Genomic DNA, 17,351 nt, shown 5'->3' with positions numbered 1-17,351 from the left:
TGCTCAAAGCAGGACCAATCCCCAACTAAATCATGGTCTTGTGACTAAATCACAGACTTTGGATTCAGGAGACTGGGTTCTGTCTCCAGGTCCATCAGTTAGTCTCTTTGTGGCCTTGGACAAGTCCTTTTCTCTCTCTGCGCCTCAGTTTTCCCATACGTACAATGAGGATGACAATATCTCACATGGGGAGGTGGAAGATATGAGGTGTAGCTCATTGGCGCTTTGGGATCTTCAGACAGAAGGTGCTATAGTTGGGCAAAGTATTATTAATTATTATTATTATTATTAAATGCCCAACATAAAAATCTGTATATACGTTTAAGAGTGTAGGTGTGGACATGACAATATTAGAATCTTATATTCATACAACACTGTTCAACTGAAAGGTCTTCACAAACAGGTAAGCTAGCCAAGAATCAATTTGTCCACAGGTGATGCACTGCCTGAAGTACAGATCTGCTTACTGTTGCTCGGTAATGCCATGGGCAGGAAGCAGAGGAGAACGCTAACTGGGAGATGGAATTTGCAAGCTCGAATTTGTCCATAGCACCCAGACTCTTCTTGAAAGGGCTGGATACAATTTAATGATTTTAAATAGTCAGGACCTTAGTTTTATAGTTCACTCAATGCCCCCTGACACCAGGCTGGGGGGCATTCCTCCCTGCCAAAAACAAAAAAAAGAGTGCCCCCTCCTAAAACAGCAGCACCTTCCTGCAGCTACTAAGGGGTTCCCCCCAAGCACTGACCCAGTCCAATGTCACTGAGTTTATAAGATTTCAGAAGCTCTCAGCACCAAGTGGCATGTACAAACAGAACACTGAGAATGAGGGATTACAGCGCAACGTTTTTAATCTTTGTTTTGATGCCTTCCGTTCTTACGTTGCACTGCATTTCTTGAGCAGCTTTTTGCTATTGCCCTGGAGTAAGCTCTGGGGAGACTCCTCTCCCCAGTGACTTCAGGGGGTTGGATCATGCTAGAGTGGCCTCGTTAGCATGAACTGTGGTGAGAATTCTCCTCTCTCTCCTTCTAGCAGCTGTTGACATGGCAGCAGACAGGCTCTGCCCCCAAATGATGCTCTTTCACTAATGCCAGTGAATGCTGTGCTCCTTCCCGGGTGCCCCTACGATGCATTTCCTGAGGCAGAGTGGACAAGTCCTTGCTAACTTAAAGAGGGACTGTCACATCTGGACAACCTTGATATGAGAAACTATTCAGACATACTGCTGCTGAGTTCCTGGTTTTCCTCTGCAACCTCTGTGCTAGTAAAAGAGCCAACCCCTCTCTCTCCCCAACTCAGCTTCTCCTTCTGCATCACTGCTTTGTGAAATCACAGGTCCTGTATTCATGACATCACAGTTTGCGGCCAGGCTACTGGCAATTCCAATCCTTGCAACTGCAGGATCAAGCAGACCATGAAGATGAGCTGCTCCCTTGTTCAACTGCCTTGGAGCGTTAGCAAAAGCACGAAGGGAGTTATTAGAAACAGGAAAAGTAAACAGCCCTTGGTTCTAAGAGATTGGGGAATTCTCTCCAGTGCCACTTTGAGACCAAGTGCTTCTTTCCACTTGGGGCCCTTTCCTGCTCCCATTGAAGTCAACGGCAAAGGGTCAAATTAAGTCTCTTTGAAGTTTTGCTTCATCAGTGCCCCCTAAGAGAGCTGTGGCCTAGAAAACCCTACTTGGTAATGTAGAGGGCTCAGATTTGTAGATTCCAAGGCCAGAAGGGACCAATGTGATCTTCTAGTCTGACCTCCTGCATAAAACAGGCCAGACACCTGCCCTGAAATAATTCCTGTTTGAACTAGAGCAGATCTTTTAGACAAACACCCAGTCCTAATTTACGAATTGCCAGTGATGGAGAATCCACCACAACCTTTGGTAAGTTGTTCCAGTGATTAATTACCCTCACTGGTAAACATTTACACCTTATTAGGCTTGTTTCCAGACTAAATTTGTCCAGCTCCAACTTCCAGCCATAGGATTTTGTTATACCTTTGTCTGCTAGATTAAAGAGGCCATTAACAAATAGTTGTTCCCCACCTAGATACTTATAAGAACATAAGAACAGCCATATTGGGTCAGACCAAAGGTCCATCTAGCCCAATATCCTGTCTTCTGACAGTGGCCAATGCCAGGTGCCCCAGAGGGAATGAACAGAACAGGTAATCATCAAGTGATCCATCCCGTTGCCCATTCCCAGCTTCTGGCAAACAGAGGCTAAGGACACCATTCCTATCCATCCTGGTTAATAGCCATTGATGGACCTATCCTCCATGGATTTATCTAGCTCTTTTTTAAACCCTGTTATAGTCTTGGCCTTCACAATATCCTCTGGCAAGGAGTTCCACAGACTGACTGTGCGTTGTGTGAAGAAATACTTCCTTTTGTTTGTTTTAAACCTGTTGCCTATTAATTTCATTTGGTGACTCCTAGTTCGTGTGTTATGAGGAGTAAATAATACTTCCTTATTTACTTTCTCCACACCAGTCATAATTTTATAGACCTCTATCATATCCCCCCTTAATCACCTCTTTTCCAAGCTGAAGAGTCCCAGTCTTAATCTCTCCTCAGATGGAAGCAGTTCCATACCCCAATCATTTTTGTTGCCCTTTTCTGAACCTTTTCCAATTCCAATTGATCTTTTTTTGAGATGGGGCAATCACATCTGCACACAGTATTCAGGATGTGGGCATACCATGGATTTATATAGAGGAAATATGATATTTTCTCTTATTATCTATCCATTTCATAATGATTCCCAATATTCTGTTAGCTTTTTTGACTGCCGCTGCACATTGAGTGGATGTTTTCAGAGAACTGTCCACAATGACTCCAAGATCTCGTTCTTGAGTGGTAACAGCTAATTTAGACCCCCATCATTTTATATGTATAGTTGGGATTATGTTTTCCAATGTGCATTACTTTGCATTTATCAACATTGTATTTTAATTGTAGACTGAGATCAAGTCACCCCTTAACCTTCTCTTTGTTAGGCTAAATAGATTGAGCTCCTTGAGTTATCACTAAAAAGCATGTTTTCTAATCCTTTAATCATTCTCCTGGCTCTTAGAATCATAGAATATCAGGGTTGGAAGGGACCTCAGGAGGTCATCTAGTCCAACCCCCTGCTCAAAGCAGGACCAATCCCCAACTATTTTTTTTGCCCCAGATCCCTAAATGAACCGTCTCCAATTATTCCACATCCTTCTTGAATTGGGGACATCAGAACTGGACACATTATTCCAGCAGCCACATCAGTGCCAAATACAGAAGTAAAATAACCTCTCCACTCCTACTCAAGATTCCCGTTTATGCACCCAAGAATCACATTAGCCCTTTTGGCTGCAGTGTCGTACTGGGAGCTCATGTTCAGCTGATTGTCTACAATGACCTCCAAATCTTTTTCAGTCACTGCTTCCCAAGATAGAGTCCCCTATCTTGTAAGTATGGCCAACATTCTTTGTTCCTAGATGTATGACTTACATTTGTCTGTATTAAATGCATATTGTTTGCTTGCCTTACCTAGCAATCCAGATCTCTCTGCCCTCTTCATTATCTACCACTCCTGGACAGCAAATTTTATCAGGGACGATTTTATGTTTTCTTCCAGGTCATTGACAAAAATGTTAAATAGCGTAGGGCCAAGAACTGATCCCTGCGGATCCCCACTAGAAACACACTAACTCAGTGATGACTCCCAGTTTACAATTATATGTTGAGACCTGGCAGTTAGCCAGTTTTTAATCTATTTATATGTGCCATGTCAATTTTGTATTGTTCTAGTTTTGTCATCAAAATGTCATGCAATACAAAGACAAATGTCTTACAGAAGTCTATTATAGCAACACTATACATTTATCAACCAAACTGGCAATCTATGGGGGAAAATTGAGTTAATTTGATGGGATCTATTTCCATAAACCCATGTTGATTGGCATTAATCATATTATCTCTTTTAATTCTTTATTAATCAAGTCCTGTATTAGCTGATTCATTATCTTCCCCAGGATCTGCCAGGCTGACAAGCCTAAAATTATACATGTTGTCCCATTTACCCTTTTTAAATACTGGTATATTGGCTTTCTTCCAGTTTTCTGTAACTTCCCCAGTATTCCAAGAGTTATTGAAAATCAACATTAATGGTACCGCTGCTGAGCCAGCTCTTTTAAAACTCTCCAATGCAAATTAGCCAGACCTCCCGATTTAAAAATGTCCAACACTGGTAGCTGCTGTTTAACATCCTCCTGAGTTACTACTGGAGTGGAAAGTGTTTCATCATCATCATAGGACATGACTATGTCATGCCTTTTCCCCAAATACTGAGCAGAAATATTATTGAATACTTCTGCCTTTTCTGCATTATTATTATTGATAATTTCACCATTTCCAGCTAGTAATGGACCAATACCATTGTCAGGATTCTTTTTGTTCCTAATACGTTTAAAAACTCTCTTACTGCCCTTAAATCTAATGGGCATAGATTTCTCCTTTGAGCCAGTATGTGGCAGTGTGGCATACATGTTCGTGATGCCTTAAGTTCTTGCTTTCCAGAATCTAAGAAGTCTTCATTGCCCTCTGCCTAACCTCCCCAAATTCCCCCACATCTCTAGCTGATCAGGTTGCTGAGAGCCTTGAAAACCTGAACCAAATGAAACTGATGTGGCGAAGTCTGCCTGGGGAACCACAAATTGCTCTGAGAGATGTGAACTGCCTCTTTCATTTCACTGGTGGCTAACTCATACACCTAGTAATATATGTTGAATGTCAACATTGTGGACTATTTCACCACTCATTAAGGCATGGCAGAAAGGAGACGCAGGATGATAGTATGAAGATCTGCACAACCTCCTCTGAATGACAGCTCACGCCCCCTCACCTATGGGGAAACCAAGGTCAAGAAGCCGAGTGGGCCAGGGTATACCTGCCTCACTGAGCCCAAGATGGTGTTCTTGGATCCCAGTGAGGAGGAGTGCATGGAGACCAGACAGCCTGCAGCATAACTGTAATTTGAACATCTGCACAAACTACAATTAGCAGCATCTCATGTGGGCAGAGTTCATTTTATGGGCAGAGCTTGGAAAAGCACCTGTTTTTCTCCCCAATCTGACCCCTACCTATACCATTCTCATTTCAGACACATTTTGTTCATACTAAGAATTTTTTCCTAAAATTTGCTAGTGGTTGTAGCAAAACTAGGAATGCTAGGGTACCAATGGCTTTTTAAGCAGCATATTATGCAGATATGCTCCTAGCTGAGTTGAATAGCATGGTGCTTAAAATGCCTGTCTATACTGTTCTTGATGTTACTACCACCAGTGTTAGCAGTGATAAGAAATTTTAAAGAAAAGGGCTAAAACCAGCCAGTGTACTTACAGTTAAATAGTAGGTTATATTAGGCATCTCCAGAAAGGCCCAAACAATCAAAACCAAATAAAAAAATATTTTCAACAAACCAGACAAGAATAGTCAGTTAACTAACACAGTCAATGGACAGACACAATAGTATTATAACCTGGGCCCCAATCCTGTGGATTTATTAACATGGTGCCAGACTCTCAGCTGGTGTGAATTGGCATTAGCTCCAGTGAAGTCTATTCCAGCTGAGATCCAGACCCTCAGAGTAATTTGAAGCACGACTATCCCCAATGGGTTTGTAAAGTTACTTTTGTGCTTAAGGCTTTGGAGGATTAGGGGATTGAAGTCAATGCTTGCTAGATGTGCCTAGGTTGGACTTTGAACACTTAACTGGTCATTTTCCTTAAACTTAAAAATATATTTTAGAGGCCACTCTACACTACACACCTATATCGATACAACTACGTTGCTTGGGCGTGTGAAAAATCCACACCCATGACTGACATAGTTGTACTGACCTAACCCTTTGTGTAGACAGTGCTATGTCAACGGGAGAGCTACCGCCTCCCAGGGAGGTGGATTAACCATGCTGATGGGAGAAGTGCTCCCATCTGCATAGTAGCATCTGCACTAAAGTGCTACAGCTGCACTGGTGCAGTTGCACAACTGTAGCACTGTATGTGAAGACAAGCCCATAGTCACTGATGGCTGAATCCTGCTATGGATCCATCCAGAATTCTCCTGCCTGCCCATTGGTTCAGGGGGATTTCCCTCTGGAACCTGGCATCTCTGCAGGCTTCACTGTCATGTGAAAGATGAGTGAGGGTCATTGCAACTTGGCTGCATTTTATTGAAATAAAATTAGGTGGGGGGCCCCTGCCAAAATGGCCCTGTGAAGCTGTGCTTGGAGTTCTAAGCCATACATGCAAATTCCTAGCAATCCTGATACTTCATGAGTACCCAAAGCCTCATTCAGCCTTCCCATCTGACTGCACACATACCCCAGGCCATGGTGTGAAGAGCAAAGAACAGTGAGGGGTGATAGGGAATGGATTACAGAAGTCCTGGCTCCCAACCCCCTCTGGAGCTGGCACAGAACCCAGGAGTCCTGAGTCCCGGGTCCCTTATTTTAACCAATAACTCCCCTCCCTGACCTGGGACAGAGACCAGGAATCTGAGCTCACAGCCCCAACCACTAGACATTACTCCCCTCCTCTCCCAGAGCCAGGGACAGAACCCAGGAGTCCGAGCTCCTAGCCCCCCCCCAACCACTAGGTCCCCCTGCTCTCCTGGAGCCAAGGCAGAAGCCAGGAGTCTTGGCTCCACCGCTGCGCAGCTGCCTAGCCAGCCCCGAGAACGCGCGGCGCTCCCTTTAACTGTCCTTGGGGAGAATCTGCAAACTCCCCGGGGCTGGGGCCCCGCGGCGGGCGCGACGGGTGTGGGCGGGCCGGCCGGCCCCGCCCTTTGACGACGCCCCCTGGGCCCCGGGAAGCGGGCGCCGCCTGCGCGGGCGGCTATAAAACCCTCCGGGGCCAAGCAGCGCCCGTTGCTGCTGGTGCGAGAGACCAGCCAGCTCCACCCGCCCCGCAGCGACCCTGCCTGCCCAGCCCCATGGCCTTCCCTCTGGTGAGACCGCCGCGCCCCTCCCCCCCGCCGAGCCCGGGGGGCGGGGCGGCACGTGCTGGCCGGCGCGGAACCGCGTGTTGGCTTTCGCGGGCGGGAGGGGAGGGGCGGGACTCCTCGTGACGAAGTGTTGGTGGTAGGTAGAAGGGTGGGGGCGGCTGCTGCTCTAGCGGGGGGCTCCGTCGGGGTGGGGGGCAGACATCACCCCCCCGTGTGCTGTGTCTGAGCCCTGCCCAGCCCCCCTGGCTCGCGGTGGGTGGCTCGTGCCTGGCGCGGGGACAGGCCGGCCAGCAGGGGCAGGTCTCGGGGCGCTGCGGCCCGCGGGGAGGGTTCAGGGCACCAGTGGCGCAGCCAGACCTGCTGGGCTCTGACCGCGCCAGTTTGCCGCTCTCGCTCTGCGGAAGTTTCTGCGGCCGGCCTGGAGCAGGGGGCGTAGGGTGCAATGGCCAGCAGGTGCCGGCGTCAGCGGCTCGCCGGGCATTGAGACCCGCCCTTTTGCCCCTCCTGCAGCCCAGCTGCGAGCTCTGGTGCTGGGGCCGGTAGAGTGCGTGTGGGCTTCCACCCTCGCTGCGCAGCGTCCAGTACCCCGGGCTCCCCTCTCGGCTGTGCTGCTGGCGTGGCCTGCGCGACCTCGGCCCCCGTGCACGGGCTGTGGGACCCGGCTGCGTGTCTGGGAGGGTAGAAGCCTGCCGCCCTGCCCTGCCCGCTCCAGCTGGGGAGTTCGCAGGGGCTGGCGGCTCCGGGGCGGTGAGTGGGTGAGGTGCGGGTTCCTGGCTAAGGTGTCCCGGCGCCGGCTGGGGAGCTGGACGGCGCTAACTGCCCGAAGCGGTGGGGCGGGGTCCTGGCGGGGCGCTCCGCGCTCGGCCCCTTTAAGGGCCGGTCCCCGCAGCGCCAGCCGGGCCGCCCCCTCACGTGGTTTCACACGTTCGCTGAGGAGCCCGGAGCAGCAGCCGCGGCGGAGCCGCCGGGCGCAGACACGCCCAGCCCGGCCGGGGCAGCGGCACCTGTTGGCAGCGGCAGGAGGGCGAGCCCGCCAGGTGAGGGCCGGTCGGGGCCGCAGGGCGACCCCCGCCGGAGGATGCTTGGTCATCGCTGTGCCCCGAGGGCGCCCCGGCCTGAGGCCCCGGCGCTGCTGAGGGGAGGGTTCCAGCCGCTCCCTGCGGATCTGTCCGCGGTGGGTGAGGGGCTCTCACTGCCGGCGGGGCGGAGAGGGGCAGGGGGAGTCCGGGCTACCAGTGGGGCGCTCTCTGTGCCTCCCCCACCCGCGGCTGGGAAGGGCGCTGGGCCGGGTCGGCAGCGGGTCAGTCACCCCTGCCGGGCGCTGCTCGGTATGGCGCAGAGGCCCTGGGCTCGCACTGTTTCCAGCTTCTCGGGTGAGAGCAGCTGTCAGCGTGGGGCGGGGGAGCCCAGAGGCACCGCTCTCGGCGGGGAAGGCTGGTCCAGCGTGAGCCGCGGTTCCGTGCTGCCGCACCTGCTGCTGCTCTGGGGTAGGGGAGTGAGAGGAAGGAGCCGGGGGAGTGAGCACAGCGCTCTGCTTGGACTGACAGGAAAGGGGGTTGGAAAACCAAAGTTTGAATTAACTATTTATGGTAAGAAATTGGCATAAGCACTTGGGCTCAGATCTCTTCTGTAGTGTACCTTACTTTGCTATGATTTCTGCCAGCCCCCCCTTCAGGCTTGGGCTGAAGCCCTACTCCTTTCCCTTATCTTGTCCTATTGTGAGCAAGGAGACTAGCACTTGGTGCTTCACTGCCTGGTATTTTTCCTAGCTAACCTTTAGAGACTCAGATTGTACAGAACCGCTCTTCAAAGGTACAGCTCAATCCGAACATTGGGGGCTTGTGAAGAAAACACTAAATCCCTTAGGAAGAAAGGTCTGCATGCTGTAAGAAGTTGTCAGATAAAACCCTGGCTAGTTTGTCTGCCATAGTTGCTGCTGCCTATTAGGGCACATGTGGCTAGGATGTCACCAGGGAAACCTGCAAGCAGACCTCTCAGGATTTGTTTTCCTGTAATGATTGCTGGCTAGAAGGTGTGTATCCAGACTGAGATTTGGAGAAGTACACAGAGGATATGGGTCCTCAATCCTTCACATTTCATAGTGAAAGCTATTCTATGCTCTTCTGACTTTAGAGCTTGTGTAAAGAACCAGATCCTTGCCCCTGGAGATGGAAATACCTGTGCTTAAAACGGAAGACAGTTGTGCGACCTTTTCCCCACACCTAGGGACTGTGGAGCCCCATTTAAAGGTGGGGGGCAAATCTGTCTCCCTCTTTACCATTCAGCTGCCCCCAACAGCAGCCTGACTCCTTTGACCCATGAACCCCTACACCAGGTGGTCTCAACCTTTCTAAGCCCCCCCAAGTGCTGTAAAAACTCCATGGCCCACTTGTGCCACAACACTTTTCCTGCATGTCCATTAGATTAAAAGCCAGGGCTGGCATTAGGGCAGGGGGTAGCAAGCAGGGCAATTGCCCAGGGCCCTGCAAAGCGAAGTTGCTTGTGCTTGGGTTTCAGCCACAAGCAGCAAGGATTGGGCTTCAGCTTTCTACCTTGGGCCCCAGCGAGTCTAACACCTGTCCTGCTTTCTGATTTATTTTCTGAAACCTACTCACAGCCCCCCAGGGGGCCCTGGGCCCCTGGTTGAGAGCCACTGCTCTACAGTCTGAGTGGCATGGCAACCTGGTGCATGGGGTTAGCAGTCACTCAGATTTGTTCTATCCAAAAAGTGGTTGGGCCATGACCATGGTGCCCCTCAACTCCATTGACCGTCTGACTAGCTGAGTGGCTCTGGTGATGCAATATAGTGCTCTAATTATAGCATTGCTTATTTGTCTTAGATAAGAAAGTGGGTAACTTAAAGCATTAAATGATATTGGGAATTATGTCCGAAGTGCTGTAATGCCATAATGTAGTGTTTAACAATAGCCATGGGTGTTTATCTTCTCTCCCCCAAAGAACACTGTTGAATTAGATAATCAAAACTGTTAGTCCAGGGTCAGATTGAGGGGTGGGGTCAGATGCTTGCTGCAGCAGCTGGAGAGACTCCCAGACTAAGGCCTGGTCTTGTATTTAAAAACTAAGTTGTTGTAGCATAGTATCAGGGGGTAGCCGTGTTAGTCTGTATCTACAAAAACAAGGAGTCTGGTGGCACCTTAAAGATTAACAGATTTATTTGGGCATAAGCTTTCGTGAGTAAAAACCTCACTTCCGAAGTTGCATCCGAAGAAGTGAGGTTTTTACTCACGAAAGCTTATGCCCAAATAAATCTGTTAGTCTTTAAGGTGCCACCAGACTCCTTGTTGTTTTTGTTGTAGCATGGCCCTCAGAGGTGTGAATGGCACCGGAGCTGTGCCAACCTAACACCTGGTATAGACATAGCTCGGTCAATGGAAGAATTCTGTTGACCTAGCTACTGCTGTAGATTACCAACAAGCCTGATCAGTTAAACTGACCTAACCCTGGCCTAGACTGCTCTAGGTCAGTGAAAAAACTCTATTGACCTAGCTACTGCCTCTTGGGGAGGTGGATTACTTGTCCTATGCCAATAGGATTAACCCTCCACATAGATGGGGTTTAAACTGGCACAGTTGTCTTGTTTATGCTTGGAATGCTACCACAGTAATGGAAGAACACCTTCCATTGCTGTAGGAAGTTTCAGCACTACAGTGCACTGTGGCTATCCTACTGCAGTGGCTGTAGTGTAGTCAGGGCCAAAGGCCATGAGGGGGAACTCCATAAGCCCCAGCTTCACTTGGCTCCAATGGGCAGCAGCTCTTAGAACTGCCTCCTCTTTGCTGCCACAGCTGAGGGCTGGGCACTCTCCCAAATTAGGTCAATGTAGTGGTGTTGCTCAGGGATATGAAATTCACCCTGAGATGTAGTTAAGCCAGAGGTGGGCAAACTATGACCTGCAGGCTACATCCGGCCCATGGGACTATCCTGCCCAACCCTTGAGCTTCTGGCCAGGGAGGCTAACCTCCGGGCCCCTCCCCCACTGTCAACATCTCCTGCAGCCACGCTGCCATGTGGGCAGCACTCTGCACAGCAAGGTTGCATGCTCCTGCAGGGCAGAGCGGCAGTGTCTGGCTCCAGCCAAGTGGCACGGCTGCCAGACATGTTGCTCTGAGCAGCGTGGTAAGGGGGTTGGGTTAAGGGGTTGGGGGGTTCCAGGGGGCAGTCAAGGAGCAGGGGATGGTTGGATGGGGTGGAGGTTCTGGGGTGGGGGGGGTTGGATAGGGGGTGGGGTCCTGGGGAGGGTTGGATAAGGGGCAAGGGGTCCCAGGAAGGGGCAGTCAGGGGACAAGGAGCAGGGGGCATTGGATAGGTTGGGGGTTCTGAGGGGGGGCAGTCAGGGGGTGGGAAGTGGGAGGGGTCAGAGAGGGGGCAGGGGCCAGGCTGTTTGGGGAGGCCTTCCCTACCTGGCCCTCCATACAGTTTTACAACCCCAATGTGGCCCTTGGCCCAAAAAGTTTGCCCACCCCTGAGTTAAGCTGACTGTGTAGTCAGCCAAAAGCCATGGGGGGAGGGGGAAGGGAGATCCATAAGCCCCAACTTCACTTGGCTCCAATGGGCAGCAGCTCTTAGAACTGCCTCCTCTTTGCTGCTGGGCTGATGGAGTTCTTCCACTGGCCTAGCTGCGTCTCTGAGGTAACTTTACGGCAGTAGTAAGCATCTAAGCTGCCATGGAACAGCTGCTGCTGTGGCCTCTCTAGCGTAGATATACCATGAGCCAATAGTTCTCAACCAGTGGTATGTAGAGGTCTTCCAGGGGATGCATCAAATCATCTAGATATTTGCATAGTTTTATAACAGGCCACATGAAAAGCACTAGCAAAGTCAGTACAAACTAAAATTTTATACAACCAGTGACTTGTTTATACTGCTCTAGATACTATGCACTGAAATGTAAGTACAGTATTTATATTCCAATTGATTTATTTTATAATATAGTAAAATGAGAAAGGAAGCAATTTGTCAGTAATTGTGTGCTGTGACTCTTGTATTTGTCTGATTTTTGTATACACTTAATTTCAAAGTGAGGTGAAATTTTGATTCGTCTTGCATACCCCAACTCCTGAAAGGGGTACAGTAGTCTGGAAAGGATGAGCCACTGCCCTGGGTTATACCGGCCATGATCTCTCGTGTCTTTCAACTTAGATGCCATTGTGGACTTCTCTTAAATAGGTACCATTGGAATTTTTGTTTCCTTTTCCTAATCTGTTCTGCTCCCCATCACTAGTTATTTTACTAATCCAGTATCAGAGGGGTAGCCGTGTTAGTCTGAATCTGTAAAACGCAACAGAGGGTCCTGTGGCACCTTTGAGACTAACAGAAGTACTGGGAGCATAAGCTTTCGTGGGTAAGAACCTCACTTCTTGCATCTGAAGAAGTGAGGTTCTTACCCACGAAAGCTTATGCTCCCAGTACTTCTGTTAGTCTCAAAGGTGCCACAGGATTTACTAATCCAGTTTTCCTGCATTTGGCTCTTCTGAAGCCATGTCACAACTCCTTGCATTTCCTTTCAGAGGGACCTGTAGTCCAAAGTTCTTATTGGGTATCTTAGATATATGTATCAAGGGAATCCTGAGTCTCAAAATAAAAAATCCTGAGAAATGTTAAATAGAGTATTGTAAGTTTCCATCAAACAAAACATTCAGATCTGTTATGCCCAGCTAGGTTGAGCCTGGTCTCAGGCTGGCCTACAGAGGTCTTTCAGAGCTGCTGTGGATAGGCAACTCTAATCTCAATAAATCAGTAATTGCCAGAATGGTTCAGCATCTTGCTAGCAGGAACTGTTTAACATGGCTTCCTTGCTAGTATAGACAAGATTGAACTATGCAATAGAGTATATCCTCCCTGTGATATATTAATCTTCTGTGCTGCCTCTGCTGGCCTGGGAAATGGTATTGAGCATTGTTAGGCAGAGCTATTTAAGACAGTTATGTCACATGATGGAGCAAATTCAGCTTAGTTATGGTTTGGGCTTGGGCATGAATGTGGGAGTCCAAACCCCCTCCACCCACAACAGAGCCCCCACTAATGTCCATGGGAAATCTTCATAAAGATCAAGGGTGGAGTCTGGCCTTTGTTAATATTTAATATTCTACTTTCCCACTCTCCCTCCACTATCCTGCTCTTCAGCCACTGTTTCTGCCCTATATCTCTTCCTTCTCCAGCCTCCTGTCTGCTCACTTTCCCTGTTCTGTATTGCCTTTCTTGCAGCAATTCCTGGGCTTCTGCCTCACCCCTCTCCATTCTGTTTGCTAAAATTTAGTGCAGTAGCTAATCTTGACAGTGCAGTGTCCTACTATTATACCCCAGAGAAATCAGCTGGGCAGGCTCTGGCCCATGGGTACTGACACCCTGGCTTAAAGATAGTTAAGGCAGATGGTCTTGCTTGGGTCCTGTCTACACTACAGAATCCTCCATATGAGGGGAAAGGGGAGGGTTGTCTAAATTGCACAGTAGTTAGTCCCATTTTGCAGTATAATGATGCCACAGCATGCCTTACCCATGTTTCCACAGTATGAAGGTTTTGGACTTAATGTTATTTGGGAACATTATAATCATAATTTGTTCCACTTGACTGGAACAATCATTGGGCTTGTGATTTGTCAGTGTTCCTATGTTCTAACCAGGTCCCTGACAGTTGACTTTGTCTGAAGCTGTACGACAGCATACATAGCATGTGCTCCACAACAAATTCTCTCTCAACCCTTTGGGCCACCTAATTGGTCATCACAAACTAGTATGATATCCTGAGAGGTAGGTCAAGATAGTTGGGGTGAAAGGGAAATGTTAGCCAGATGGAGAAGGACAGGTTGCCCTGTCCTGTACTATATGAAGAAAGAGGTAGTGAGGAAATGGGGAAACAGGAAGACTATGGACAGGTCTGCACGTAAAATGCTGCCTGGGCACAGCTGCACTGTTTAAGTGAAGCTAATCCTATGCTGGAGCTAATCCATCTCCTGTGGAGGTGGTAGGAGAATCTCTCCTGTCAGCATAGCACTGGCTACCCCAGGGTTCAGTAGGTCAGTAGAACTACATGGCTCAGGGATGTGGATTTTTTATCCTCTCCTCCCCCAAGCATGTAGTTATACAAATATAGGTCTGTAGTATAGACCTGGCCTATGATGCACAGTGCTTAGGTGACTACTTAGTCATGTTACTGGAGCTGTGGAAACTTCAGGACTCCTGAGTACAGGGAAAGTGAGAACTGGGTCAGACTGCTGCTTACTGACTGTAACTAGGTTAAAAGGGCTAGTATTAATTGCTTTTTGCAGGGCCAGTCACTTTATTGTGCACTCTGCTCCCTGCATTTGGCAAGAATTAACTTGTTTGAAACCAGAGCAGCTGAAGCCAGCATGGCTCTTCCTTCTGTCTGTGCACTAGCATGACAATATTGATGCTGTCAGGAATGTGCTGTGCACATCATTCCACAATTTGTATAGATGTGGTGTTTGCTTGTGAACACTAATGAGCCTGGGTTGCTAGGAGAGGCATAACCCAATGTAGTTCCTGTTAACACCAAAATGGCAGCAGCTGGTTTTGGAGGGGAAGAACAGTATGCAAAGCTGGCATCCATAAAATCTTACTAAAATCTTGAAGTTCAGGCTGCTCTCACATCTGAGCAGGTATGTGGTTCTCATTAATTTGTTTGTATTCCCTTAACTGGGTCTCAACACCAACACTCAGTTTCCAGTAAGCATTAATGGAAACTTCAATGCTACAGTGCCAGATCCTGCAGGAATTAGATTGATGCACTGTTTCCAGGAATGTAGTGCTCTTGTCCTTACTGTGATAGTATGTGAGGCTCCATTTAAACATCTTAAACTTGGTGGTAGGAATTTAAGGAGGCCAAAGTAAAGTTGAGTGGCTTTTGTATGTCTCCTATCATTGGGCAGTGTCTGCGTAGAAACACCACAGCAACAGAAGAGAGGCCCCAAGCACTCTTCTCAGCTAGTCAGGGCTCAAGTTGTGTTCCAGACTTGTAACTTTCCACAGTCAGTACCCCAGGAGAAGTGAAGTGTTTGACTCTAACAAGGCAGCTGGCAGTCAGATTGGAAACACTTCCTTCCATAACCTCATTGGGGGTTTGGTTGAATTTGCATTGGTTCCCTGGAAAAACATGGCTGTTTAGCATGAAGGGCTGTATGGCTTTCCCCTTCACCTTCAAAACTGTAAACTGCTCCTTTACCTACCAATTGTGAACTGAATGACAAGGCTGGAAAAGCTGTTGATTGTTGGAGGAAGGTCTTGCTACATGAACACTAGTGTCTAGGTCTCGATTATCTAGCTCAATGGCCTCCAAACTTTTTTGATCACGCCCCCTATCAGTAAAAAAAATTGAGCACGCACCCCCTGCCATACCATGGGGCCAGCTCTACCATTTTTGCTGCCCCAACTGCTGAAGCGCAAAAAAAGCTGCTCAGACTCTCGCCCAAACTGTCAAAGTGGCGCTGCTCCGGCGGCGCTCCTCCTGCCACCCCCCCGAAGGATCCTCTTGCGCACCCCCTGGGGTGCACACACCCCACTTTGGAGACCACTCATCTAGCTGACACTGAGGTAAGAGAAGTTCTCTGAACAACTAAGGGCTAATCTACACTGGCAATGTTAAAGCCCTGCAGCAGCAATGCTTTACCGTGGCTTGTGTAGTTGTGGCAGAGCTCTCCCAGTGCTCTTTATTTAAAGTGTCTGCTCCCTGGCATTCTGCATCTGAAACCAGTCTGGTTCCAGTTAGAGCTGTGCAGAGGATAAAAGTTCCATTTTTGCAAAGGACTTTGAGATTAACATTTTGTGGTAGTCTAATTAGGACCAAAACCCAAAATTTTGAAATCTCAAGAAAATTCTTGAAACTTCACTTTGGGTTGATCAAACTGTGGTGTGTTGGTGTTTGACAAAATCAAAACTGCATATCTTGATTTTACTTTTATTAATGCAATACAAAATTCAAAACAAGTGGTTTCAAAACAAAGTCAAAATACTTGCTCTAAAAATAGCAAATAGGATGTTTTGACATCAGAACTTTCCATTTTTTTCAAAGCAAAACTTTGTCAAAATCAACACAATTGCATGAAGCATTTCAACACCAAAGCTGTTCTCTCTCAGAATGGTTCTGAGATTGTTCTGGCCAGCTGTTTCCAGCCAAAGCATTTTCTAAGGGCCTGTCTACACTAGATTGCAAGATTTCCCTCACCAGTTCAGCTCCACTGGCATTAGGAGCATTGAGATACCAGGTATCTTATGTTGAGTTAGACAGCTTAGGGCTTGTCTACACTAACTTATTTTGCTGCCTTAACTATGTCAGTGTAGTCAGGGCTTAAGTTTGCTTGGTAAGTGGGGAACAAACCTCACTGTGTTCTAGAGCAGGTAGGGACCTAATCTAAACCTGGTTTTGCCTAGACTACCCTGAGTGACCACACCATGTTCTGTTTCCTTAAACTGTTCAAATCACACTATAAAACTTCATGTTGCATTCTAAAAAAACATAGCTTTTCCAGCAAGTTTAGATGGAACCAGCTCAGGCTCCAGGGCTGAGAGAGCATTGGTTAAGGGAAGTCCTGCATGAGCAGCATTACTGCAAAGTACCCCTGTACATCAGCATACTTCAGCCCCACAAGTGAGACCCCACTCAGCACAAGAAGGGGAGCTCAGTCTCACTGGGCCTCTTGAAATGTGGTCTCAGCTGAAAGTCAGTAAAATCCTGAGTTCTAATTAGTGTCCACTTCACTTCACTTCTGAAGCCTCATAGCTGGCAGATAACTCCCTTTGGTCACTAACTCATGCTGGGCCTCAACTCTGGCTCATTAGTTTGAGGACGTGAACCAGTCTTCTGAGTCATCACTTCCATTGTCTATCTTGAAGCCCCACTACTCCTCTCTAGATTCAATGAAAACCCTTCCTCTCATCATCCCTCAAGACTGAGCCAGTGATCCAGCTTCCCTCCTGCTATGTCAGTCTAGCACATCCTGTTTCCTCTTTCAGTAGTAGTTGTGTGGAAGCACTTCAGGGAGCTTCATATGTCTAAATACATATGTTCTTGGCTGAGAGTGAGGCTGTTAACATGTCTGGTAAACTAAACACATCCTTGCAGTTGCACTGGCTTGTTTAAGCCCCACCTGGTCAGCCTTTTATGTAGTAATTTGGTTCTGCTCAATCAATTGGCGACAACCCAGTACAGACCCCTCTCTGCAAAGACTAATGCTTCAGCAGTTCTCCATGCTGTCACTTCATCCTGCATCAGCACAGATGCTGCTTGTTGGAGCTGGTTCTCCAGACCTTCTGTATTGGTGCTTTAGTCTGAGTAGCCCAGTATTACTTTACCTTTATCACTGCTTCCTTGGTCTTGTACCAAAGCTTTGGCACCA

At 48.2% G+C, this 17,351-nt stretch overlaps 1 protein-coding gene across 17 annotated transcripts in view; it reads left to right on the top strand.

The window, feature by feature from the left end:
* The first annotated feature begins 6,798 nt into the window (after positions 1-6,798).
* Positions 6,799-17,351, top strand: part of CPEB1 (cytoplasmic polyadenylation element binding protein 1) — a 74,328-nt gene continuing 63,775 nt past the window's right edge. For 2 of the 17 annotated variants that reach the window (XM_065559660.1, XM_005280963.5), the window contains exon 1: positions 6,799-6,984. In XM_065559660.1, coding sequence (XP_065415732.1) covers positions 6,970-6,984 — 15 coding nt within the window. In that variant the 5' untranslated portion in view covers positions 6,799-6,969. Of the gene's footprint in view, positions 6,985-7,053; positions 7,118-7,862; positions 8,156-17,351 lie in introns of those variants that run through there. The other 15 variants (XM_065559671.1, XM_065559665.1, XM_065559659.1 and 12 more) reach the window with 11 other exon arrangements.

The sequence above is a fragment of the Chrysemys picta genome, chromosome 10, assembly GCF_011386835.1.
Source record: "Chrysemys picta bellii isolate R12L10 chromosome 10, ASM1138683v2, whole genome shotgun sequence".
In the NCBI taxonomy this organism is placed as follows: domain Eukaryota; kingdom Metazoa; phylum Chordata; order Testudines; family Emydidae; genus Chrysemys; species Chrysemys picta.
This window is presented reverse-complemented; position numbering and strand designations above follow the sequence as displayed.